Source organism: Nothoprocta perdicaria, unplaced genomic scaffold (genome assembly GCF_003342845.1).
Source record: "Nothoprocta perdicaria isolate Ctin4 unplaced genomic scaffold, notPer1 scaffold_341, whole genome shotgun sequence".
NCBI classification, from domain to species: Eukaryota; Metazoa; Chordata; class Aves; order Tinamiformes; family Tinamidae; genus Nothoprocta; species Nothoprocta perdicaria.
This window is the reverse complement of record NW_020455579.1, coordinates 444571-470198: the sequence shown is the minus strand read 5'-3', so window position 1 is coordinate 470198 and position 25628 is coordinate 444571. Positions and strand designations below refer to the sequence as shown.

General features: G+C 41.7%; 1 protein-coding gene across 1 annotated transcript in view; it reads left to right on the top strand.

The window, feature by feature from the left end:
• ST3GAL1 (ST3 beta-galactoside alpha-2,3-sialyltransferase 1) overlaps positions 1-24004 on the top strand; it is a 67529-nt gene extending 43525 nt beyond the window's left edge. Inside the window, exons 2-7 of the mRNA XM_026043923.1 lie at positions 638-1422; positions 10269-10465; positions 13037-13216; positions 19325-19370; positions 21312-21431; positions 23174-24004. Of these exons, the coding sequence (XP_025899708.1) occupies positions 1111-1422; positions 10269-10465; positions 13037-13216; positions 19325-19370; positions 21312-21431; positions 23174-23347 (1029 nt within the window). The 5' untranslated portion in view covers positions 638-1110 and the 3' untranslated portion in view covers positions 23348-24004. The remainder of the gene's footprint in view (positions 1-637; positions 1423-10268; positions 10466-13036; positions 13217-19324; positions 19371-21311; positions 21432-23173) is intronic.
• Positions 24005-25628: the final 1624 nt, after the last annotated feature.

Here is a 25628-nt window from a genome sequence, read left to right as displayed (position 1 = left end):
GGGGCCTCCTTGGGATGGAAAGCTCGCCTTATCTAGCCTTCCTGGGCAGCAGTACAGGAAACAGCCGAAATCCATCCCAAAACCCACCGTTTAAGCTTCATCTTCCACAGTTTTCCATGAACTCATGAACCATTCTTTCTTGCCGTTTGCTGCTTCACCGATCCAGCCATGATCCCTAATAAATAACACCCATTGCAGGAGGAAGGGAAAGGAAGTGATTTCTCTTCCTCTCCTCCTCCCTCCTTTGCCCAATGCTTTTTTGTTCCTCTGGTTTGAGTTATGAACACGTTGTGTATTTTGTGGTTATCAAGGTCAGCCTAAGGGAATAAGCTGACTCACTGCCATTGAAACGCCTGCAAACTGTAATTCAAATACAGCTAGAAAGCTGCAGCTAATTCAATACACGGGGACTGCATGTCCACAGGTCGATGCTCTGCGCTTTTCGAAATCTCGCTGTGAAACTTCTCGCTATGCAAATCCCACAGCAGAAACTGTGGATACTTCTGTTCTGAAGGCTCTGGGGTGGTAAGAAGTTTTGCCGTGAGGAGAGAAAAGTATAGAAGGTAAGCTGTGAAATGTGGAAAACTCTCTGACTTTTTTTTTTTCTTTCCTTTTCTTTGTTCATGTGTGTCTACAGGCTACAAACTGCTCTCCTTGGATTCAATGAACATCAAAGCATCTCTCTCTGCTGGAATATGTATGCCAGGATGATCTAATCCTCTGCAAACCAGCTTTTTGGAAAAAAAACAAAACAAAACAAAACAAAACAAATCTATTCTTCCCACAATCTGATTCCTTTAATTTGTCTTGGTCCCACATGGAAAACCTGATTTTGAATGTTGGTATTTCCCACCTCTAAATGTTCTGAACTGTGGAAGGAAAAGGATGAGTTTTCACTGAAACACCCAGCTTTGCCTTTTTTTAAGTCCACCTGGGGAAAACAAAACTTCTTCCCCCACAGACAGAGGTTTGAGGATGGGTATATTCACCCTAAGTCCTTGGTGCTAACAGGCCAGCATTCCCAAAAGCCCAGCAACATTTCCTTTTTGCCTTACTTTGGACCCTACATTGGCTTTTGGCAGTCAGGACGGCAGACCTGGGGCTGGAAAGATGGTTGCTGTAAGGAAAAGGAACGTGAAAATGTTTACGTTCGCCTTTCTGCTCATCATGATAACATCATTCCTGTTCAACTACAAGCACCAGGTGACCATGACCACCTGGGACCTTAAGCACATCATCATGCAGTTCTCTGAGCAATTCAGGAAACTCATCAAATACCCCAGAAGACCGTGCAGCTGCACCACATGTATTTCGGAGCGAGGACATTCCCTCTGGTTTGATCAGAGGTTTAACCAAACTATGCAACCTTTCCTGACCTCACGGGATGCCTTGATCCCAGAAGACAGTTACAGGTGGTGGCTGGTAAGTGCCTGAGTGTGACCCCAGTACGGTGCTCCCAGGGCTCTGGGAGATATTTTCCCCCAAAAACTGTTGCAATCTCAGCTAAGAAAGCAGGCAGAGATGGAGGAGAGTGGGTGTCATTGCTGCTGTTGAGCTTACAAGGAATTGCAATCCACAATAATGYCCAGAAAGCCCGGAAAAGTTCCTGGGAGAGTAAGAAGCAAATCCAGAGTTTTCAAATGTCAATGTAGCTTTTCTTTTTATTTCTCCCTCCTCTTTAAAAGATTAAAATTTGAAACCCTGCTTATTTCGCTTCAAAAGGTAAAAAGGGGATCTGTGCTGTCCAAACAGCTAAGAAAGCAAGTGCTGTGAAGCGTGTAATTCACCTGGGGCTCTCCCTGCTACAAGATATGTAAATAATTAGCAGGATTAACCCCAGAACAATCAGCTCTACTTGTGTAAGCACGGTCTGTGTTCTGYCTGATGCTGTAAAGCAGGTCTGTGGCATGTTCGAGTTGGGTATTGCAGGAATGGGTTGCTGAGGAGTGGTGGCTTCGGGTTTTGGAAGAGGTCTCAGGCATTGGATGAATGTTTGCATCCACTAGCAAAAGAGAGCCACCGGCTAACTCTACTTTCAGTGTTTGCAGCCTCGCTGATATCTTCATTTTATAACAAAACCCACTTTTTTGCTATTAGTCTCGCATATTCCGACTGTTGGATTCTTTCAACTTCCCATTGACCCTGATTCATATTTCCAGTTACTGTGGTTGGTTTGGAGATGTTTTGGTTTTATTTTAATTCTTGCTGCCCCCAGACGCTTCTCCATGGTCTCTGGCAAGGGAGGTCTCCCCTGAGGGCTTGTCCCACAGGGCAAAGTGGAGTTGAAGTCTGCAGACTTCAGCCCTCAGACTGAATTTTGATGTAAATTTATGGCTCAAGAGTGTTAAAAAAAGAACACAGACAACTTTCAATAGGGAAGTCTGAATTTCAGATTATCCTACTTGTGCAACTGAAAAAAAAAAAAAGTTCAATTCAGATCAACCCAAAACAGCCTTTTTTTGAGGGTCAGGGTAGTTTCTTTTACAGCTGTGTGAAAAAGAAAATTTCCAGTACAGATGCAAGGATATCTTTTTTCTTTTTTTTTTCTTTTTTTTTTTTTAATATATATTGAAGTTGTCAATTACTTTTCAGGCTGTCTAACCCTAAAGTCTATTTTTAGTATTTTCATTCATCTTTTAAATCCAGGTCAAATTCAAAGGGAATACATTATTTCAGAAAAAAAAAAAAAAAAATGAAAATCAAAGCAACTTTTCTTCCTAAGGTGGTGCAAATAAATCTTCTAAGATTTGTACACTTTCTCCACCTTCTTTTCTTTCTAGACAGAATTCACCTTCATGCCACATATGTGTAGCATTTCAGTGCCTCCCAGAACTGCGATGTGTATGGGAAATTAGCTACTCATTAAAAATACTTGCCCTGATCTGCTGTAAATGGAAAAGTTGCCCCTTTTCCACTGGTAGACAATGCTGGGTAATAACACATTAGGTAGACTCAACTCCTCATTGTAACTTAATTCGAATGAAATGCATGTGGCTGTACATGACCTCAAATCAGTTATTACAGTTTCTACAGTAAATAACCCCAACGAGCATCGTCACTGCACCCCCTTTTTGCTCTACTAGAGCTTGTTCATTATTGTTCTTGTCCTAAGTGACCCTGAAATTTTTATTAGTAGTAACTGAAAGTTTCCTCATGTCACTTACTGTCCTTTGTTCCACCAGTTCAATACTGTCTGACTTTTTTTGGGCTATATTTGTGCCTAAGAAAAGAAGCCCTGAGGGGATCTGAGATTGCTAGTTGTTGCTTCCATTTCATTTTGGGGAAGGAAGGACTGTTTGCTAGGTTGGAGGAGCTGACTTCAAACAGCATGGAAGTTTCATTATGAGACTGACACAGCTGCATAGGAGCTATTTATTGCAGCCCTCCAACTTTCTTATTGAGGGAACTCACATGTTATGTTTGGACTGAATGTAGACAGAGGCCCTTCACCAACCTGGTCCTGCTCTCAGCACTCATTAACCCTTTTCCTCTATGTGAGAATAAGACTTGTGCAAGGATTATGCCCAATAATCCCAAGCACTCGTCCCTCCCCTCCTAGGGGGAGCACTCGTCCCTCCACTCCCCTCCAGAAGCCAAGGGCAGGGCTTTGAGAAGAAGCATTATTTGGGTCTAAAGAGAGGTCGTGGACTCACCCACTTGCAACCGACCAATTCCAAGTTGCTGACCAACAACTTCATAGTGTGTTTGGAAATGATCTGCTTTAAGCCGTTACAGCATGGTAGGACTTGGCCTTTTGTGTGGAAAAGTAGATAAAATGGATGAGAAAGCCCAGACCCTACAGACCATAAATTAGCTTTTTCGGAAGCACACTGCAGGGCTTCCTCCACAAGATGGGCTGCAGATGGGCAACGGTTAGTCTGCTTGTTGTTCTTGTTCACAGAAGCAAAGGGGGCTGTTGTTACGGCTTTACTTACTTCTCTGCTTAAATCTGCCCAGCTAAAAATCTAGTCCTGTATTACTTTACTGAGGTAACACCTAATGATTGAGATTCACCTCCTAGTTACACCCCTGTGGTTTGCTCTGTGTTTTTGTGGCTTCCTCTTTTCAGTTATAATGCTGTGGACCATACTGAGCTAGCTTACTTTTCTATTGCCTTCTGCCTTCCCTCTTTTCTTCCGTTATTYCCTTTCTTCCTTTCTTTTTTCTTTATTTCCTTCCTTCTTTCYTTTCTTCTCTTTCTCTATTTTTTCCTTCCCTCCTTCTCTCCTTCCCTCCTTATTTTGCACTTTCTCCTTCCTTCCCTTCTTCCTGCCTTTCTCTCTCCTCTCCTTTCTCTCCTCTCACTCATCCTCACCCCTTTCTCTCCTTCTCATTCTTCTTTTCCTTCTCCTCCTCCTTGTCTCTCTGTCTTCACATTCAAGGACTGTGAAAGTCTCAGTGTTCTGGAAGTTGGCACATTATGGTATGTGATGCAATTCTTTTCTGTTTGTATTTTCTCTCCCACCTCCCTGGGCTGACTCACCTGCCGTTTCGTTCATTGTTGTCCCACAACACAAATGCTATGGACACGTCCACCAAATCCAATAATCTGTATATAAGGAAACAGTAGAAGAACTGTGTGTTATAAYACTGTATAGCATTTATTTATGCTTTTGACGGTTTGCTCTAAGTTGTTTTTATTTTGGTGGTCAGTAAACATTAAAAAAAATAAAAGATCAAAGTTTGCTCTTGTAAAAGTTGTAAAAGTTGATGGATTAAAACTTTGATAAGTAAAATCAAACTCAGAGTTTCCTAGTAATCTTATCTAAAGCATATTGTTCATAAACTACCACAGCGTAACAACTTTTATCTTGAGTYTTATCATACTTGAGGGTTTGGCTTTTTATTTATTTGTATTTTTAGAGCAAAAGTCCAGCTCTTGGTGTCATATGATTTTCTGATAATCTGTCATCCTGCTAGTTTAAAGTTAGTTAGTTTTTAATCCTTGTGATCCTGGAGACCTTTCAGTCCTTATTCAGTCTTCATAGTTGTAGGGAAAAAATATAATACGTAGCTTAGAGATTTAATAACTAGGCAGACAYAAAATAGCACCCCCAATGCAGGCATTAGGGAAGTCATGAAAAGTACACTTATTTTTAAGACATTGTCCTGGTCACTTGTGAGGTGAGTCATTTCTTTTCAATGCTTATTGTAGATACTTTGCCGAAGTACTTTGATCACAAGACATTTTCTCTAGATCTAGGATGTTCTCTTGAAGGATTCTCTTTATTCCTGAAGRGAAAGCAACGGTTTTCTTCCCAACACCTTGGAGGGAGCATGTTCCCTTTAGGAAGGTAGTATCAAGAGAGCCCAAATGCCCAAATGAGTGTCGGTACAACTTGTCAGTGTAGGTCGATAACACTTAGACAAGCTTTGGACATCCTGAAAAGTTCAGGCTCAGTCATCTGCGCCTACACTACCCTACACTTGGACAAGCCCATCACTTGTTTATCACATGGATAAGCCTTGGATATTCTGAGAATGAACACTTGATCTTGCACTACCCTTTAGCATGACCTATTGCCTTCAGTATTAGTGCGTGGGTTTGGAGGCAACCCAAGCTCAGGTGTCCCTGAGTCCTCTGCCAAGCCGCAGGCATCCTGAAGCTGGACATATGGGCATGCAGAGCTGGCAGGACAGCCTGGGGTTGGCCTGTATCACCCATATAAGTGAGAATGAGAACCAGCAACAGCCAACAGTATRATTTACAAATAGCATCATTTGCCCTATGCCTATTATTGCATGTTATTTGCATAATATGTGGACATTATGCTCATATTTGAGAAGAAGTGTTATTTAACAGGCACAAATCATAAAACAAAGCCAACCTAAACACCTATAAGTCACTATATTTCTCACCTTAATCTCTCTGATTTGGAGTAATTGCAGGCCATTAAGTATCACAATAATAATGTCATCCTTTTCARGCCAAGGAGGCATTTTTTAAAATTGATAGTCTCCTTCTAACCTCTCCTTCAGCCTGCAAAATGGAGATTACCTGGGTTTGCCCCGCCAGACTGCAGCGAGGATTAATCTTTGTACAATGTTTTCTAGCAGGGAAGGACTGCATGGGCACTCATTCCTCAGAGCTGCTTCCCTAATGCAATTAGTCGCTCCGCAAAAGAGAGTCTCATGGGGCTTTATTCCCTCTTTATCTTTTAAAACCACCAAAAAAGAAAAAATTAAAAAAAAAARTAGGAAAGCCACAAAAATGGTGTACCAATGCAACCGCCTCCACCAGTTTTTTATATTTAGTCTGCAAACTCCTCAAGGCTGCACTGGCCAGGCCATGTTGCAGAAGGATGTCCTGTTCAAAGCCCATCCTTGTGCCRATGCTGATGCTTGCCAGCTACCAAGCAGGATGATGTCTTCATGCTAGCAATTCGGAATTTCGGGGACACACTTTATTAATAAGATTCTGAGCTTTCCTTCTAACCATTAGCTGTTTCTTCCCCACTCCAAGCAATTAATTTTGGGCAGTGTTGGCTGAATTTATAAATTCTGCAGCSTCCCCTTCTGATACTCATTAGACATATGATGGTTATGGCTTCTTGATGATCGCTGGCAAGCTGATGATCTTGGAAAGCATTCCAAGGAGTTTATAARAGCAAAAAATCATGGGGTCCCTGCTCATCATTGGTATATGTGCACGCACAGTGGTATGAGAATGAGCAGGAAGCTTTTCCTCAGGAATCTGCTCAGACATAAAGAAAGGAAATGAATAAACTCTTAAACTCTTTTTTTTTTTCTTCTATCTCTTTTATTAAGAAGATACCAAAATAGCTGTTAATAGTAATGCAGCTAAAGAGTGGAGTAGAAAATCAGTTGTCACTCTGGTAGAGTTTTAGACGTGAAGTGAGATGTTTGAGTTATTTGTGGGGTTGGGAGGAAAGGACAGTTTGTCTTCCCTAGGAAGATTAGGAAGTTCCCCCTGGTCTGGATTCCTTTTCTTTTTCTTTTTTTTTGTCTTTTAACAATGCCATAGAAAGAGTTGGGTGCCGAGCACATATATCCCCAGCATATGCGTGCATATCCCTGCCACGTGGCACACTGTTGACACACTGCCAAACCATGTGTCTCAAAAATAATTCAAAAATAGTAATAGTAATCAAATTGCCACTTTATTCAAAAAAAAAAAAAAAAGGAAAATATGGTGTGGGAAAGGGGGAATTGTCTTCTAATTATGACACTTATCAAAATCAACTTTTTAAAATGTGTCAATAAATGTTGTGCAATAAAGAGCTGGCAGCACATCGAGTCTACAGTTKTAAAAATTACCTGTTTTGGACTTAGCTATCCTATTTGCCAGCTCTGCTGAAATTTTAAATACTAATCAGGTTTCATTGAAGATTAAGCTTGGGAAGTGTGGTCCAATCAGATAAYGACGGAGGAAGTGGAAACAAAGCACTGTTAATAGGGGAGTTAGTGACTGGTTTCTTATTGTGTGCACATTTAGCATTCAGCACAATAATATCCCCATCTTCTTCAAGGTCTTTGAGGGAATTTCTAGCATACACAATGATGTCCTACTCTTCTGGGATCCCAGGGAAGTGGTGTCCTGYTTTCTCATTAGCGGCGTTTTGATAAACTTGGTTTACTCTACATTGGTAACAGTACAACAGAGAGAAAATTCACATCCCAGTTCTCTGTAAACGGAGGTGACAGTCCAGGGCAATGTTTCTTACCATTTTAATTCATCAAAAAGAAAGGGGTAAATACTCCAATTTCTTTCAGATAATGATATTATTATTATTATTATTATTATTATTATTATCATCATCATCATGGTTGAGAGAGCAATTTTACTTCAGAAGAAGTGCTCAGGAGCTTAGAAGTTCTGAAAATTAACTTCATCTGATTTTTCTCAGGGAAAATCAATTCAAGAATTATTTTTTCTAGAACAATTCTGTTCCTTAAAATGTCTTGGGCTGTGTTTGATGCTTTTTTCATACATATATATGCAAAGACAGTTAAAATCAGTTAAACCTTATGGAGAGAAAGTGTGCATGCACATATGCCTGTATGTGTTCAGATAACTCGAGMGTATTTTCGAAAAATCTTGGGATTTTCTGCATTATAAGCCTGATCCTGCAGCCTGTGACATCTCTGAGCGTGTCCATTTATTTTGAAGGATGCAGGATTAGGTCTTCTAACCTTAAATGTTCTTGATATATTCCAAGTAGCTCTGAAAATAAGATGGATAAGTTGGATTTATGAAAAATTCTCCAGAGTTTAGATATRCAAACATATTTGCATTCCACACACAAACTTAGAAGAAGATAATGCTTTCAACTGAAGTAATTGAGCACTTCACTGAATACTGACATGCTTTTGTGRTGGAAACTGAGGCAGAAAGACGACACATGGCAGATAAGGCACCTGTGATGAGAATTTTGCCTTGCTGAATTTTTAAGTTGCTGCTCTTTATGTTGGTGCCAGGAGTACCACATCAAGCTCCCCAGTCCACACTGTAATCTCCCAGCCTCCTACTTCTCCATCTGAAATGGGTGGCCAACCTTTGTGCTAATGTTGGCAGTGCTTATCAGGGTATCTTAATTGGTTCTTGATATGAACACAGCCGTTCGGTTACTTGACCTGGCTTTTCTGTTGTGCTGCCCTCAGGGTGGGTGAAAGGAAAGAAATTAAGGAAAGGAGTGACGTGCTCTTTTTTKAACGTAACTGCCATGAAAGAATGCAGTGATTACTTCTGTGTGACCACGATCGATTGGTGGCAGTTCTCAGTGCTGCCCAACCAGCTCAGGGCTGTGGAGTAACCCATGCTCCAAGCTCTTGTTTCTGGSTGTGGAGTCACCCATGCTTCCATGCTTTTGTTTCTAGTGGTGTTTGGTATTAGCTACTGGGGAGGAAGGAAGAACCCAAATAATAAAAGCTGGTTAATAACTTGATCCCAGAGAGGGTTTTGTGATTTCGTTAAATACAAGATCATCTTATGGAGGCTGTGTGTAAGCATATAGGTTAGCAAGGATTAGCAAGAAGATTAGGTCTTTGTATGCCGCCTTTCTTTGGCTCCTTTGTTCTCAGTCCTTGGCTTCAGTGTTGTCTTGTACTTCACAGACCTGTCCAGTTCAGTGCAAGCATGGTTGCTTTGCGTGGGTCTGCAAAGAGGCGGCACAGTATTTTGCTAATCAAGCAAGCAAACAAAAAATACAGGGTTGTGTCTGTGAGTGCTTGCGTGTGTCTTTGCATGAGTGAAAAAGAAAAACAGTGGGGTAAACTAATACACTGGTGCAGGTAAGACAAGTGGATCAGAAACCAAAGCCAGATGCCCCAGGGGTGTTGTTAGGAGTCATGGGAAAAGGGATTCTTCCTTGTTCCCTCCTTCCCTATCCCTCATTGCCCTGCTCTTAGTGCAGAGACTTTTGGCAGTTGTTACATCAAAAACCAATCTCCCTTTGGGTCTCCTTGCAAGCAAATAGCACCAAGAAGAATGGGCAGTGTTGTTGTGATCTCGCCAGCGCTCCAAAGCCATGTCGGAGCCCTCGGAGAGCAGAGCCCCAGGCAGGGAGTGCCTCATCATCACCTACCTTTCCGCTCAGCTCCTTCCAAATCCAACCATTGTTCCCACCATGCACCACAGAGCTTCTACAAAAGACTTTCCCTCCATGGCAACAGGCACAATGATCTAGGTCCGGGGTGGTTTTCTTCATCCTGGGTAATATTTTAGATAGTTGTAGTTCTCCAGCCCTCAGGGCTAACTCCACTCTACTGCAGGTTGCTGTTCCACTAGCAGATGGTTTCTCCATGGTCCAGAATAGCAGCAGTGACATTTCCCACTTCTGACATTCACCAAGAGTTGCAGGAGGAGGGTACATGGCTACCTTAGATTGCTCTGCCCCTCTTCGGTGCTCCATCCATTTCCCTGATATTTTTCTGCCCTTTCTATGAGAATAAAAGGAAATCTTACACACGCCCTAGCAGCATATATCTGGATTGAATTAGGCTTTTAGAAACCAGAAGAACATCTGTTTGGCTAGGTTCCATTGCTTGGGGAGAATGTGTGATCTTTTCCACCATAGAGAATGAGGAGGTGAGAGAATCTGAGAAAACAGAAGAAAAAAGGAATGATAGTAAAAGTCTTCCTTTCTTCACACTGCTATTACCATCATGAAGCCTTATAACACATATCACAGGAGATGCAGTGTCTGCAGTTAAATGAGCAAGAATGATCTTTGAGGAGACCAYTGAAGCTACATTTTTCTCATGGAAAATCTACTTTGGTAATCTAGAGTGACTTTTCTTCCCAACAGAAATTGCAAGGAGAGAAAGGTCCTAAGAATATCAATGACACTCTCAAGGAATTGTTTGGAATTATTCCTGGAGATGGGGATCCACTTCAGGAACGGGACGTTTTCACATGCAGACGATGCGCCGTCGTGGGAAACTCTGGCAACCTTCGGCAGTCTCAGTACGGCCAYGACATTGACTCCCATGACTTTGTGCTCAGGTAAGTAGGTACCGCCTCATCTCCACATGCCCACGTTGTTTAAGATACATCAGTATTTTAGAGGAACAAGTAGGCATGCAAGATTTTAGGAAGCAGCTGGATGGCTTCAGCAGCTTTATAAAGGCTATAACCACTTCTTTGTTGTGAGGCAATGAATGGGTGATATTGTGTTYCACTGAAATCCCAAGGAGACGTTCCTTTAGGCAGCACACAGAGACTACCCTGAATATCTATGTCAAATAAATCTGTCATTGCAGACTTGTCAGAGGACCTTTCTTAAGCATGACCAGTAGCATTTGCCGCATTTCACATCAGTAGTAGTACACACTGTAGTCACCAGTAAAGCAAAATTCAGGAAGCAATGCAGAACAGGCCAGATGACCAGGAAGGGAAGGACTGCTACTAGAAACACAGTATCTGAGATTGTACCGTCAGAAGCAACTTGATAAACTTCAGTATCTACCTGTCTGTAGAGGTTGACAGTGAGTCAAAGAGAAATCATCCCTAACGGAATGGTTAAGCCGCATTGTGCCACTGGGTTTCTGGGGTGGCTTTAGGTGGCACCTGAATGTTCACACTGAATAAATTTAAGGGGTTGTCCCCATCATTTGTTTCTCTACCCTTGGCTAAAGATACATTCCCAGAAGCAGAGGCAGCTGACATGCTCTTAGATCTGCTGCAGCTCTGGGCATGAAGGTTCACTCATGTGGACAGCTTTGTACTTTAATGCTGCAAGTTGTAAGGGAGGCAGCTGAAGAACATCTGTGCTTTACTTACCTTGCCTAAATTTCAGGACTTATACAGAAAAGTCTTTCTAGATTCAAAGGGTATTTTTTGGAATGGTAAATTAAAAGCAATACACTCAGATGTTTATTTCAGTACTACGACCTTGCCTTTGCCACAGCCATGAATCCTTGAACAGAGAGAAATCCCTGTTCCCAATTCGTTTTGCAATTGCATCTTTCTCTTTCTGATCATTATTCCAGCAATCTTTTGAGCTTTCCCTGCTCAAAGTAGGTCTGAAGAAATGGCACAAAGTTTACTGTGGGAACTTGTGCAGAAGAAGGTGACACTTCCACATGTTACTCTAACAACAAAGTCTTTCATGACCTGAAGTTTATTTCTTTGTACTTTGGCAATGCTGCCAAGCATGGTTAAGAGCCAGGAAGTCAGAGGTGACATCTTTTGTCATGTGTGCAAACACAACATTTCAGTTTTACTATTTTACCACCCATTTGCATGACTGAAATAACTAACAATCTTTCTCCTTAGATTATATGTGCACAATGCCTTCCACCACGCCACTGCCCTGCCAAGGGTGAGGAAGGTACAGACTCGAGGGCAAGGAGTGAGGCTGTAACCTAGATGCTACCTTTGTCTTTTTGTCCTCACAAATTAAATGATGCCCTTCAACTTTTACCACAAACTGACTAATCTCAAGACAAAAACATAGTGAATACCATGACCTTTAGAGTATTTCTGCACTGAACAATGCAGATCCCTGGAGATGGCAGAGAAGAGGCTAACTCAATAACAAGTCCTTGCAGGGCGGTAGGCTAATAACTGCCCTTTAGAGAGGAAACTTAAATTCACTTGGAGGAGCGCTGCAATATTGCAGCCAGGAGATATTACCTCCTCTGTTATCAGTAGCTTGTATGTTGTCTGACAATAAGTGCTGCTGCTCCTCATGTCATCAGCTATATCCTTCCTTGCAGTCCTCACACTTCTGCTGGGACCTAAGCTAGTATCTCTGCAGGAGACCACTGGATTGCAGAGAAACCTCATTTTGCTCAGAGCCAGACTGAGGGTTTCTCCAATGGCCAAAACATTTTGATGGAGTCTTGGTGGGCCCTGAGCAGATCTTCATGCATTGACTCCAGCATTACTGAAAGACCATGTTGCTGGATCTAGTTGACATAAAAGCAGACTGGATTTAGGAGTGACCCCTCATTCCCTCTGTATATTTATCARCTTTGGGAGGCATACTATAAAGTAAGCCAAGAGTAAATAAAGTGTCAGTGCCAGACCAGGTAYTTGTGGCTTTGGTGCCTTTTTATGGAAGGACTGTAAGGAATATTTACTGTTTCTCATCACACATGAGGTTGTTTATTATCTCTTCCCTAGTCATTGAAATACATCTGCACAGACAAGGTGAGAATGAAATTACAGGAGATCTAGTTGATGAACTGCAGGGTACTATTTTTCTGCCTACTAGGTGAAGCAATTTCAGAATAAAGGAATCATGCTCTCATGGAGCCAGTCTCTATTGACCAGCTACCAAAGTGACCCAAGAACTTGCTCTGAGAAACACCTTATTTGCAGACTTTCCCACTCAGTTGGAGGAATCCCCACTCTAAAGCCTAATTTTCATTTATACTGTATGGTAATGATCATTTCSGCATACTTGGGGACTTTATACTCTGACAAGTCTGCATATATCACTCACCTTAATTATGGTAGTTTTTTCCTGTTTTCCTGCCACCTCAAGCAACACATTTCTTCCTGCCTAATTTCTCTTCTGCTTTCTCACTCTCTCCTTTTTTTTTTTTTTTTTTTTTTTCCTGGCCGTAGAATGAATCGTGCCCCCACTGCTGGCTTTGAATCAGATGTTGGCAGCAAGACCACTCACCACTTTGTTTACCCCGAGAGCTACAAAGAGTTGGCAGAAAATGTGAGCATGATTGTGATCCCCTTCAAAACCCTGGACCTGCGCTGGATTGTTACTGCTCTCACCACTGGCACCATCAACTTGTGAGTAACAGCAGCCTGCAATGGGCTTGCAGAAGGGATGGCAATCCATGCATTTCACATGGCCACAGAAGAAAAGCTAATCCCTGCTTCGGAGAAGGGCTAAGGGAGTTTTGCAGACTCTCTCAAAGCAGAATTTTAGCAGAAAATCTGTTTTCTGGGAACACTTTGATGTTAAGGTACAAGTGTTTGAGGTGAGGATCCATATCCAGCTCTTCTTTGGCCCCACAAAATCTTAAAAAAGTGAAAGGGGATGCCTTGGCTGCTGGAGATGGGCGGGTAACAGCCTGCTTCCCAGGCTTTGGGGTAAAGGTACTTAAACCTACTTAAGACTACTCTTCATCCTTTCTTTTCTCAGRTACTTTTGGAAATAAAGCAGGTGAAGTCAGTGTGCCCTTAGTTGATAGAAATGCTTTTGCAAAATCAGTAATTCAGYGGACTCAAGGGCAATTTTAGACAGATTATCCCACTCAAGACACTCTGAATAGTGTATGAGTAGTTTTCCAAGATACATTATCCTATTTACAGATGACATAGAGGCAGAGAGAGGTACTAGGGTTGCTCCACCTGGGCAGTGAAAGCAGAAGCAGAAAAAGGACCTCAGCACTTTGACCCTGTAAAACAGGACTGTGGTCTAACTTTCCTGATGGCAAACAAGGTTGCTGATGAAACTCTTGTCTCTTCAGGAGCYCTCTGAGGGCTTCACACTTGCAGTGTCTCTCTGGCTAGAGCCACAGCCATCTACCAGAGAGCTCGCTCTGTACCAGCATAYTATTTTTCTTGCTGGATGCAGTGCTAATAAAAGATAAGTATTAACCTGAGAATTGTTCTCAGGCTGGATAGCCCCTTTAAAGCCTTTCTCTTCCCCCTATCAGGCCTAACCTCTCATCCTTTCTCTTCTGTCTGCTTCAAAGAGCAAAGCCAGCGATGGAGTTATCCATCTTGTATAATTTTAATTTCCTGGTGGGAAATTGTCTCTCATTCAGGTGCTCTGGCACCAACCCAGAGCTTAAATGTGCAGGAGGAAACGTGCTTTGGAGATGGAGCTGGATTAGTTCTGTGGCTAATGGCCAACTTGAGGAATGAGTGACCAAGGCAGCATTCAGGACAAGTCGCAGCAGAGATGAAGAGAGTGGGAAGATGAAACACTTGTAAGCCGTAGCCTACGTTATTTGGGTGCTTTCCAGGCAGCCAGATGCAGGAGGAGTAGCACTACCTCCACCCTTCCTGGGAAAAGCAGGGTTTCCTCCTGAGAGCTTGTGATAGAGAAATGTGGGAGGGAAGAAGCCAGGCCAGCCAGCATGGTTTGCCTCTGAGGAGGAAGGACAGAGAGACCATGGTCTGCGTGGAGCAAACATCATAAACAGCATTCCATATGTTTGCTCAAAGCTTTGCCCCAAATTGCTGAGAAAGCAAGACTTCTTTTTCCTAAAATAAGGAAATCGGAGCAGGGAGAAAGTGAGGGAAGGTGAGGACAGTCAAATGACAAATGGAGGGCTGCAGTGCTGACTTTTTCCTCTTCCTTTTTCCCATTCTTTCCATGGTCTCTATACTAGCCTGAGCTGAGACAGGTGAAAGCCCTGGACCTGTGCTGTCCTACCTGACAAAGGAGAGCGCTGCTGCCTGGAGCGATAAGTGAGCAGCTGCAAGAGTTAGCATGTGCAGGAGATATCCTTGCTTTATGTACCTCTTGTGTACCTTAGCCTCAATTTGTCACATTTTACTTGGCAATAATGTACYACTCTGATACTTATTCCCTATTTCTTCTTTATGAGCGTTTTGGGACAAAACACTGTCCTGCTAATACATTTATGGCAGCATTTGAATTAGAAATAGTAGCAAAACGCATGTTTCTTCTGGCACCCACTAGCAGATTCTCTCTCTTCCTGTAAGCTGGCTTTCCCTAATCCAGAAAATGAAATTTTTGACATTTGTACTCTTTATGAGGTTATCTGCTGTTTGTAAAGCCGTAACCTCATGGAACTGCTCAGGAGTGTCCTACTTCCTGCTATTCGTATATAGCAGCAGCATATCAGACTATTTTATTTCAGAGAAAAGTATTTCAAAACATTTCAACTTTTTTCCCCTAGTTTCAAAGTCCCAGAAGATTAAAAACTTGCAAAAATATGTCCCTTTGGACTGATGATTAGACTTGCTTTGCATTTTTAAGAAAAAAAAATCTGATGGCACAAACAATGGACTTTTATTCCTTCTTCTTTTTACAAAAACACTTTAGAACCTTTTCAAATCTAAGTCTATTAAGATTCTCCTAAATTGCAATAAATATGTTTTAAGTTCTTTTTTTTTTTTTTTTTTTTTTCATCAGCGCTTGGTATATCCACTTGTCTTAAGAAATCCATCTTTAGGCAAGTTTAAAATGCAGAAAAATCAGTCCACTTAGAAAGTCAGCTAAAAAAATACCACTGACCTTTTTTGACAGGCTTACGATTTTTCTTTAGCAAGCTGTATTGATAAAAGTGACTGAGGAGCTTTGCCCTTAAACCTGTCTCCAAAACCTAACCAAATTAATGAGAAGCTGCTACTTGCCTTAAACGGGCTTTGAATCAAGTTCCTTGCTATGTCTTTGGCCAGTCAGTGAGTAGAGTCTCTTGAGTTACCTGAGCTTCTGCCTCGTATGAATAGGTTGTCCCTTCATCTGCAGCTTTATTCTAATTGCCAGAGAACATAATGGTATTCCTTAATCTGCTTTGTTAGCAAGGAATGTTGAGCGAGGAGTCAATTATCTGCTGTTATGCATTGGTTGATAGTTTCCATGTATCCATGTATTACAGTGCTTTGGAAACACCATCAGTCCTGCAAACATTTTCAACAAGGTTTAAATCTTGGTGGTTTAAGTGATTCAGCAGGAATCACTTAAAATCATAGAATCTTTATAGCAGGAAAAGACCATCAAGATCATTGAGTCCACCCATAAGGCCTTCAATACCATGCCTGTTAAATCATGTTCCTAAGTGTGTTATCTACATGTTTCTTGAAAACTGCTAAGGATGATGACTCCAGCATTTCCTTGGGCAGCCTGTTCCAATGCTTCACCACTCTTTCTGTGTAGAAATTTTTCTTAATGTCTAACCTGAACTTCCCCTCATGCAACTTGAGGCTATTTCCCACTCCCCTATCAGCAATTATTTTGGAGAGAGATCAACGACCACCTCACTACAACCTCCCTTCAGGCAGTTTCTGGCTGCATGATAAAGAGATGCAATCTGGCTGGAAGGGTCAAACTTTCAGGGGTGCAAATCTGTTACATGCAAGCTCCTGCACCAGTTAATGCATGATGGTGCAAGTGATCCTTCAAGCGATCCACCTTTCATGTTAGAGCAGTGTCCCAAGCCCATTTCAGCCACAACAGCCTTTTAGAGAACTCTCACAGCCCCAATGCCCATGGCATGGCCTCCTACACATGCTGGGAAGAGGAGCCGCTGAGGGTTCCTGCAGCTATGACCACCCATCCRTGTTTTGGTCACTGTCAGTCTTCTGCGCAAAGCCATTTGCCACATTTTGTGAGCACTTTGCTTCAAAAGTTGGAGCAAGCAGGTTKCAGTAGGAAAGCTGAGCAAGCCCTTAGCTCAGATAGAAGACACGACTAGTTGCCTACAAGGTGATCATGAGAATAGAGATCAGCACACACAGGGAAAACATTTTTGTTTAATAAGATACAGGGTTAGCATTTGTAATTAGGCGCTGTCGTGTGGGTTTGTTGAATATCTGTTCTAAATTATTGTGTAAGTATTTGACTGGAATAAATATTAGTATTTTAAGACTTYTGCTGAGCTCAAAGTAGGGAAATTGCATAAATAGTAAGCTGGCTCATGTTGGAGTAATAAAAACAGAAAATCACAGACACACTAATCATAACAATACATTTAACATAATTTTAGACTAATAGACTAAACCAATGAGCATGCGATAAGTGAACACAATGACATGTACAATATTGTACAAGGAAATTGCTGTATACATTTGTAAAGGAGAGAGGAGATCAAATAAAATTAAAACCCATCAGACCCATCTCCCATTTGGTTGAGGGGGTCTCTCATTTAAATGTGATTCTTTTGAGCATTGTCCCAGGGAATTCCTGAGGAAAGCCTGTGAGAAAAAAAAAAAATCTTCAGGCCCTCATCACTTGTATATTCAATCTGGTTTCCTTGGCAGGGAGATTCTGCAAGTCTGCTAGGAAGCATGTAGTGGGAAAAAAATATTTCCACTTGTTTTGCCAAAGAGCAGTTTTTGTCTTCCTTAAAGTGCTTCACGTCTTTGTCCTTCATTAAGGGTATAGTAGATGTCCTCTGCAAAGCGGCCAATAAGGTTGGCAGACTTTGCTAGAGCCCTGCCAAGTGACTCATTGGAGACTTTTCCCAGATTATATGAATTCCACCTTCATCCACCTTCATCACAGGCTTCGCTCCATGTGCCTCTCTGGTGTGGTACTAGCTCCCTGACTGCTGTCTACCCCAGGTTTTATATGACATTAATGTTGTAGCTCTCCACTTGGTCTTAAGCAACGTGCCAATACTTTTTACGCAGTTGTACAAAATCCAACAACTAAGCAACAGCAGGATTTGGGTATTGCTTCTGGGGAAGAAAAGAAAAAAGGATTAAAATGACTAACATATTATCTGACCAAAGTCACAGAACTTTCTTTGTTGGATTAGACCTATCTGTATTTCCTCCTTTTTCRGAAAGACTGGCTGTTTATTTTTAAGGTAGTGATAAGATTCTGCCAGGAAAAAAAAAAAAAAAAAAACCTCTTTTGTCTTCATAATCACAAGAAGGATATGTGATCACCAAGCCTGTTTCTGCCAACTTTGCTACTCCTGGTCACACATGAGAAGTAGATGCAAGAGCAGATTTACTGAGGGCAAATGGCAAAAGGAGAGGTCTGAAGGTGGTCCCTCCTTGCCTCCCTTTCACATTAGTGCTGCCCACCCTAAAGTGTGTCCCGTCTCACATCCCGAGGACCAGGATACCCACATCACCTTTCCCACCTCACCCAGCCCAGAGCAGGGATTGCATTTTCAGGGATGCAGAAACATTGCATTTTCAGGGATGCAGGTTTCAGAGGAAACAAGGATCGTGCTGGATCATCACTGTTTTGGGAGTGTATTAGATCTCAATGACAGGTTCCTTCTTATTACCAAAAACTGAGCGTAAATATTTAGATTGAACTAATGTAAGGCTCTGCTGGTTGCCCATATGAATTAAAGACCTGTCTAGAGAGCTTGCAGAATACATCTGAGGACGTATTCCAGCAATGAGGCCAGGTCACTAGTATTTTTGTACTTAAAACAAACTCAGGGCAGTTTTCACATGCTACACATGTGATTAGCCATGCAGTGCCAGCGTACATTGTGAATGGGACATGGCAGAGAACAGCCTTTTTGTTTGCAAGATATGTCTCATGATTTAAACCCAGTTATAAGGCTTGTCTTGGTAGGAGCTGTTGGCAGCCTTCTGCTTCCCATCGTGCAGGACGGGTGGGCACAGCTTGCTGGTGAGGGGCCATAGGCTGGGGATGTTTGCACAGGAGCGCAGAAATCAGCTCTGCTACCACCTACTCTGAAAATCATGTGTCAACCACAAGTATTGAAAGGGGAAAAGTCTCCCTCTGGTGGGAAAAAAAAAGAATTCTGACATAGAATTAAACTGAAAGACATTCCTGTGTTTAAGTACAAATAGTAGACTTGCTGCAACTTAGGTGATTTCCGAATTAAAGTCAGGCTCTGTGTGATATTGGCTACATAATATATTGCCAACTAAACTCATGATGTCCTGCTGTCAATAATCACCCTTAAAATTACAAAAAAAAATCTTTATAAACTTTGCCTTAGTGAAAGCTCAGCTCATTTTATCTTCTCAATATTTAATTGCAGCCTCATTTTACAACAAACTGTCTGATGCAGGGATTTCCAGTCATTTGGGAATATGATTCAACATGAAAAATACTTTAATTCTGAAATTAAATTTTCAAGTTTTTCAAAAAGTCTTGGACTCTGTGTGATATTGGCTTTTCGAAAAACCTGAAAATAATAATATGGTGCGCTTTCAGTAATCCAAGTGGTTTTGTTTTGTTTTATTGTCTTCTTTTAACAGCACGTATGTTCCAGTTCCAAGGAAAATCAAAGTCAAAAAAGAGAAGGTGAGCCGTGCAGGTCTGGTAATTTGCTCTGCTGATTCAGCTGTAAATCTTTTGGCTCTTTGGGAGACTGCAAGAATCCAGGGGAGTCTTTCACATTCATGAGAAAGGCAAACAAAAACACACACATTCTTGACAAGGCTTAGCTATACTAGAAGGTCATTTCCTGGTGTGCCACTCGGGCCATAATTCTGCCACTAAATAGCTGAGCTTGGGAAGAAACAGCTCCTGTGACTATGTTATTGCTGAAAGTTGAATTACTCCCCCTGGTATCACTGCGGGAGAGAGCAGGCGTTCTGCTGGCTGGCAGTGCTCACTGCTGCCGCCACTGGGATGTACTGGTATTTTGAGCTGTGGAATGTTTTTGGAGGTATTTTAAAAAAAAATTGACTGTCTGAACTCCAAGCATGCTTCTTGCTCTTGGGTTACATCCTTACAATAAAGATGTAAGTGAGCACTGGATATGTATTTTCAAGTCAGTGGAAGCTTGTGATGGCTTCAGTGGATCTTGGAGAAGGCCCGCTGCCCACAAATGTACAACTATCTGCACCAAACTAAACAATACTGAGGACTGGATTAAGCCAAGTCTTTAATGGGTTTGAGAGTGCAGTTCCTGATACTATTTTGTTCCAAGAGCATGGATAGTCTCCCATGCCAGAAATGTGGTACATTCAAGAAATAGCAGATAGGTAGCTCCCTGACTGCTAAAAATGCAGCCTATTTGTAAATATATGCCTGAAAGCTGCATTTTCTAATCAAGGCGTGTGTCCATCACTTTGTTGGCCGGGCTTTTCCAGAGACTTCACATGAGACTTTTCAACTAGTATCACTTRATATCCCCGCACCTCCTTTAAGGACTTCTATGGGATATAAAATAATCACTTGTCTGGATCCTACCTGTTGTGAGGGACACATTCACCCACATTAACCAAGCCATGTGAAATGCCCTCCAGTGCACTGTTAAACTCGTGTCACCTTTAGCCACTAGCGCCAGCAGTATGGAGCAACATCCCAGCCAGGGAGACCGCCTGCTCGCACATCCTCCCACGCTATGCAGCTCAAATCGCCCCGTKAAAAGTGATTACACGCAGATACAATATCATCAATTAACCTCTGACTTCATAGAAAGGAAAGCCCTGCAGCTAACCAGACAGTGCTCATGCACTGCCACTCTAATTACAGACTCAGCGTGGAAAGGCAAAGCCTCTCCTTGCCTGGCTCAGGGAAGGGGTCTGAAACCCGGAGTTCCCACCGGTTATTGGATTCACTGTTCACAGTCCCATAATTTCCCCACAAGATAATCAGGTGTGATGTATGTCTTGCAGAAAATAAGGTCTGGAAAAAGAATGTGCTTGGGAAAGAGAAGKGCAGACACAGAAGAGAAGACACAACCTGATGTAGTTCATACCTGAASTCGAGGTTCCTCTAGACCTGTCCCTATAGAGAAACCAAGATATGACTGGGATATTGCTCCTACATTCTCACCCAAATCTGACTTTGTCATTTTACACTTCCTTCCCCAAGCCTCAGATTCCCCATAGCCTGCTCTTTTTGCAGCAGGATGCAGAGCTACAGCTCKGGCTGCTGCTTTTCACAGCGGCAGGAAAAACTGAATACCTATTTTTCTCACTTGTGCCACCTCATACCCATTGATTTAAATTGGGATCACACAGGATTCACACCAATGTAAGCAGGAAGAGTGTCAAAGGGTACCAAAGTCCTAAAGAGGAGTAATTTTGTATATTTTCACATGGAAAATGTATCTGAGTACATTTAAMTATGTGATTTTATATTTCCCTTGCACCAGCTGTCAGGGAAGAGCTATCATTCCTTTCTCCCCATTCTCATCCTGGTGTCCATTAGGGATTAACTGTTACAGTTGTGTTGTGTCATGTTTTGTTTCTCCAAGGCATTTTATTAATGAGCTCATTACTTTTTTCCTAGATCTTTGTTTATAACCCAGCTTTTATCAAGTATGTCTATGAAAACTGGCTGCAGCACCATGGAAGATACCCTTCCACCGGCCTTCTGTCGCTGATTTTTGCACTCCATGTATGCGATGAGGTAAAGGCTGGCTGGGCTTGGATATGTAGCTAGCACAATAGGATGTGTTTATTCCTGGGATACCTGGATTATGCCCGAGTCATTCTTTATTTGTGCATGGGCAGGGATTATGCCCTCATTCATTCTTTATTTGTGCATGTTCTCTACCATCTGCTTCTTAAGACAGCTTGCAGAGCTGTCAGTAACATGCAGATGTGTTTAGCAATCCATGATTTATTCTTTGTCAGTTACACTTAAGATGTATTTCAGAGAAATACAGCTAAATRTAAAGGGCAGAATTACATTTGACATGAAGACATGCAAGTGTTGTCCTGAGCTTGCCATCTGCCTCCAGATGCATGGCCAGAAGGCTGTGGGTCTCTTGGTCTTGTGTGACATCTGTCTACCTGGGGTAGATGTCATGAATACCCCAGGGCATCTCAAATGATGTTTATATCTGGGCAGTTGTGTTGAGATGATATCAATAAAGTCTGTGGAGCTGAGGGACTGATTCAGCAAACCAAACCAACCCTGGGTGACACATTAGGGGAACAACATCCTTTTCTGGAGGGTGCTCAATCCATCTGGATAACTTCCATCAGGGTAACAAACCCCTAAACTTAATCCCACCCAAAGAAAATTGGTTAACAACTCTTTTTGGAAATGACTATGGCCCATAGTCCCAAAAGGACTAAAATTCCTTTTAGTTTATACAGCACGTTATGGTAAAACCTACACTCCAGGAGTTACTTGAAGGATTTCCCAGGTTCAGGGATGTGAGGTGCTCCCAGRTGATCAATCTTAGCTAGATAGCATAAGGCCAGGTCAGCTCTATAAAAACCTATTAGCAAAAGTGATAAAATCATTATGCTGGCAAAATCCCTGGCCTGGAGACAGCTCCGCTGATGGCAGAGAGGTTTTGTCATCATGGCCTATGGAGAGGTGATGGCATCATGCCAGTGGTTAAACTCCAAATTATGCTGGCAGAAACTGCAACAATCAAAGCAGAAAGAAAGGGCAGCTTGGGTGGAGCCTCTGGTTTCTGTTGAGTGGGCAGTGAGAAAGGCTTTGACACTACCAAAAATAATTTGAAGCCAGCTGGTATTTGGGTGGACCCAAGTGTGGGTGGGTTGGGGTGCTCCATGACCCATCCTGACATAGTCGTGTTGCCACTTTCTCTTTAAATAAAGTCAGCTGAGGTTTTTTCGCTTTTATCACCTGAAGAGACAGGCCTAGCCATCAATGAATGAACAGCTGGGAGAGGAGAGGCCATGGATGTATACCCACAGAAAGAGCATAGCACTGCTCTGCCTCTCACAGAAGTGACTGTAGATGTCATGTAATTAAGCACCTAAAAGTGGCTCCACAGAGGCTGTTGTTTTAAAATTTAGAGCAAGAGCAAATATACTTTCACTCTTTATGGCCATAATCAACGGAAGAGGAGGTTGTCCTCCTAAGACCCTGACCTCTTGAGATCAGACATCATCCATAGGGGACAGGATCATGTGTTTCCTGTAATAGTAAAGAATAGAAATGGTCACAGATAGAAATTTCCTCTTCTGTCTGGGTTCAGGTGATGGTCTCAGAATGACTTAGGATGCCCTTTGGGCAGGCTTGAGCTCATTACTCTGTGGTTTTATCACCAAGTGGAGTGGAACAGTTTAACTCACCACTGAGGTAAGACTGGCTGTAGATAAGTTGAGAGTTTCTTCAATATTTCTTTAAGCCATTTCTTTCTTTAATAATTCTCTCTCACTTCCTAGGTAAATGTGTACGGCTTTGGAGCAGACAGCAGGGGACACTGGCATCACTACTGGGAAAACAACCCTTCAGCGGGGGCTTTCCGGCAAACAGGTGTCCATGATGGGGATTTTGAGTTCAATATAACATTGACTCTTGCATCCATTGAAAAAATAAATTTTTTTAAGGGCAGATGACCTTTATCGTGGGGAGAAATGGGGACTGCAATTTCCAGCATGCAGCAGGACAGAATTTAGTGAAGAAGATCTGGAAGCCAACCAGGTTTAAGTGTCTGAATCTGCGGTGGATTTGGTGTGTCTGCACTGCTGCAGTGATCACTGCACAGAGCTCGTCCAAAGACAGGGCCCCTGGCTGCACCTGATTTCCTTCTACAGATGGCTGGGACCTCACAGTCAGTTGTGGGGATAAATGACATGCAGAATCACTGCTTAGGCTCTACAGCTTATTTCCTGAATTACTGACGAAAAATCCGCCTGTTACAATTGAGGGAAACCTGGATACATGAACTGCTATTTGAGCGTCCATTCTTTCCTTGAGTAAGGCAGGAAGTTGTTGAAGAAAAATAAAAAGCAGCTTCTGCGATTTGACACCCACTAGGGTAGCTGTGAACATCATAGTAAGGATTACCTCAAAGAAATGATTTCACTTCTGCTGTTGATCTTCTTTTTGAACCATCTCTTCARTTTTCTCTATTACTTCTGGATTCATGCTGTATTAAGCAAGAATGTGATGACGTTGCCTGGAGTAGTAACTCTTCCTTCTGGTGCCTCAGTCTGCATTGATAGGATCTGAAAATATGAATTGAATCATCTCTGATCATGCATTAATTAATATTGCTTCCTATACAGCCATAATGAGAGGAGAAAACAGTACTGAAAACTCCAGCAAAAAAAAAAAAAAAAAAAAAAAAANAAAAAAAAAAGAAAAAAAAAAAAGACCTTTTTAACTACTTGTTTCTTTTGTCTTTTTTTTTTTTTTTGTGGAAAATACTCTAGAATGCTGATTTTTATTTAATCAATCCAGTTTAAGGTTGGGAAGTGGACTTTTTTTTCAGTCGTTTACATGTGCCTTTTATAATTGTGCAACAGATGTATTTTTTTTTTAAGATGACAAACCCTAAATTAAACTTTTTTATAAAAGGGGGAGAAAATAACCAAAGCTTATCCTCCATGTGGTATATTTTGTAGTGAAAACTAATGATAACCGTTCCTATATTGTACTTGAACAAATGCAAACAAGGCTAATTTTTAAAGGTAACTTTTACCTTTTTTTATGGGAAAGTCCCCAAAAGTTCCAAGGAATTTTTTCCTCTTATTTTTCTACAAATTTAGAAAGCGCTATCTCTTTACAAATCTGTTTGAAATGGAAGAAGAAATTTCATGGGTGGCGATATAAAATAGTTATATAACWGGAATACTTAGTACTGTAGCATCTACAAGAACACACTCAATGCATGCTGATTCTACAGTGCAAGCTAGATTTCCAAATTATTTGCATCTCTGGAGGTATGAGTATATTAATGTCAGTACCTGCAGGCAGTGGGAGAAGGGAAGTGACARTGGAGATTTTATATCCTGAGATTTTGGTAGAATCAATGCATTTGATTCTCTAATAAGTATGGCCAAGAGCAAAGTGCAGATGATGGATCATGGGGAGCTGTTTGGTTTTTTTTTTAATATTAGAATAATAGGATTCAGCGATTATTGACCCATTTCCTGTGCGAGTCTACCTGTTTCCAGCCTCAGCACCACTTGCCAGCAGTTTCTTTACCCACAAGTATTTGTATGGGACTTAGACCATATGAAGAGCCAAAGACGCCAAACTTCTGTACAAGGAACCGAGCTCCCGTGCTGCACACATSTAACATTTCAGTTTAGCAATATAGAAAGGGCAGGATTCTCCAGCCTTCTTCCAGAGACCCCTTCATGATCCTTATGTCAAGAAATCCTTTCCTAGCATGGTGGGTGACAGAACTACTCACTTGCATGTTGCAAGAGGAGAAAATTCAACAAACTTCTTACCTGCTAAAGACCCTTTGTAAAAGAATATCATTTTTCTACCTTAATCATACTTGTTTCRTTGTTTTGCACGTTCCCAGTGCTGAAATCATTGTAAATCAACATGTTTCTGGTGAGAAAATAATAAATAGGTTTCAAGCAAAGCTCTATTCAGATAATAAAAGACTCCATGGAAGATGCCAGCAGTATCCTCACCCTGTGGTCGAATTTTGGAAATAGATGAGCACTTCAGATGCTTTAATTTCTTTTCTAATAGAGGGATGCCAGTAATTCAGAAACATTTCATTACCTTGTTCTTCATTTTCAGTAAGACTTGGAAGAACATGCATGGTGGCTTGGTACTCAGTTCCTCTTGATTTTTTATCACAGATTGGCATTTGGGATTGAGAAAAATGATCAAAGGTCCRCTAAATTCTGGTTGTATTTTTTTGAAAGTATC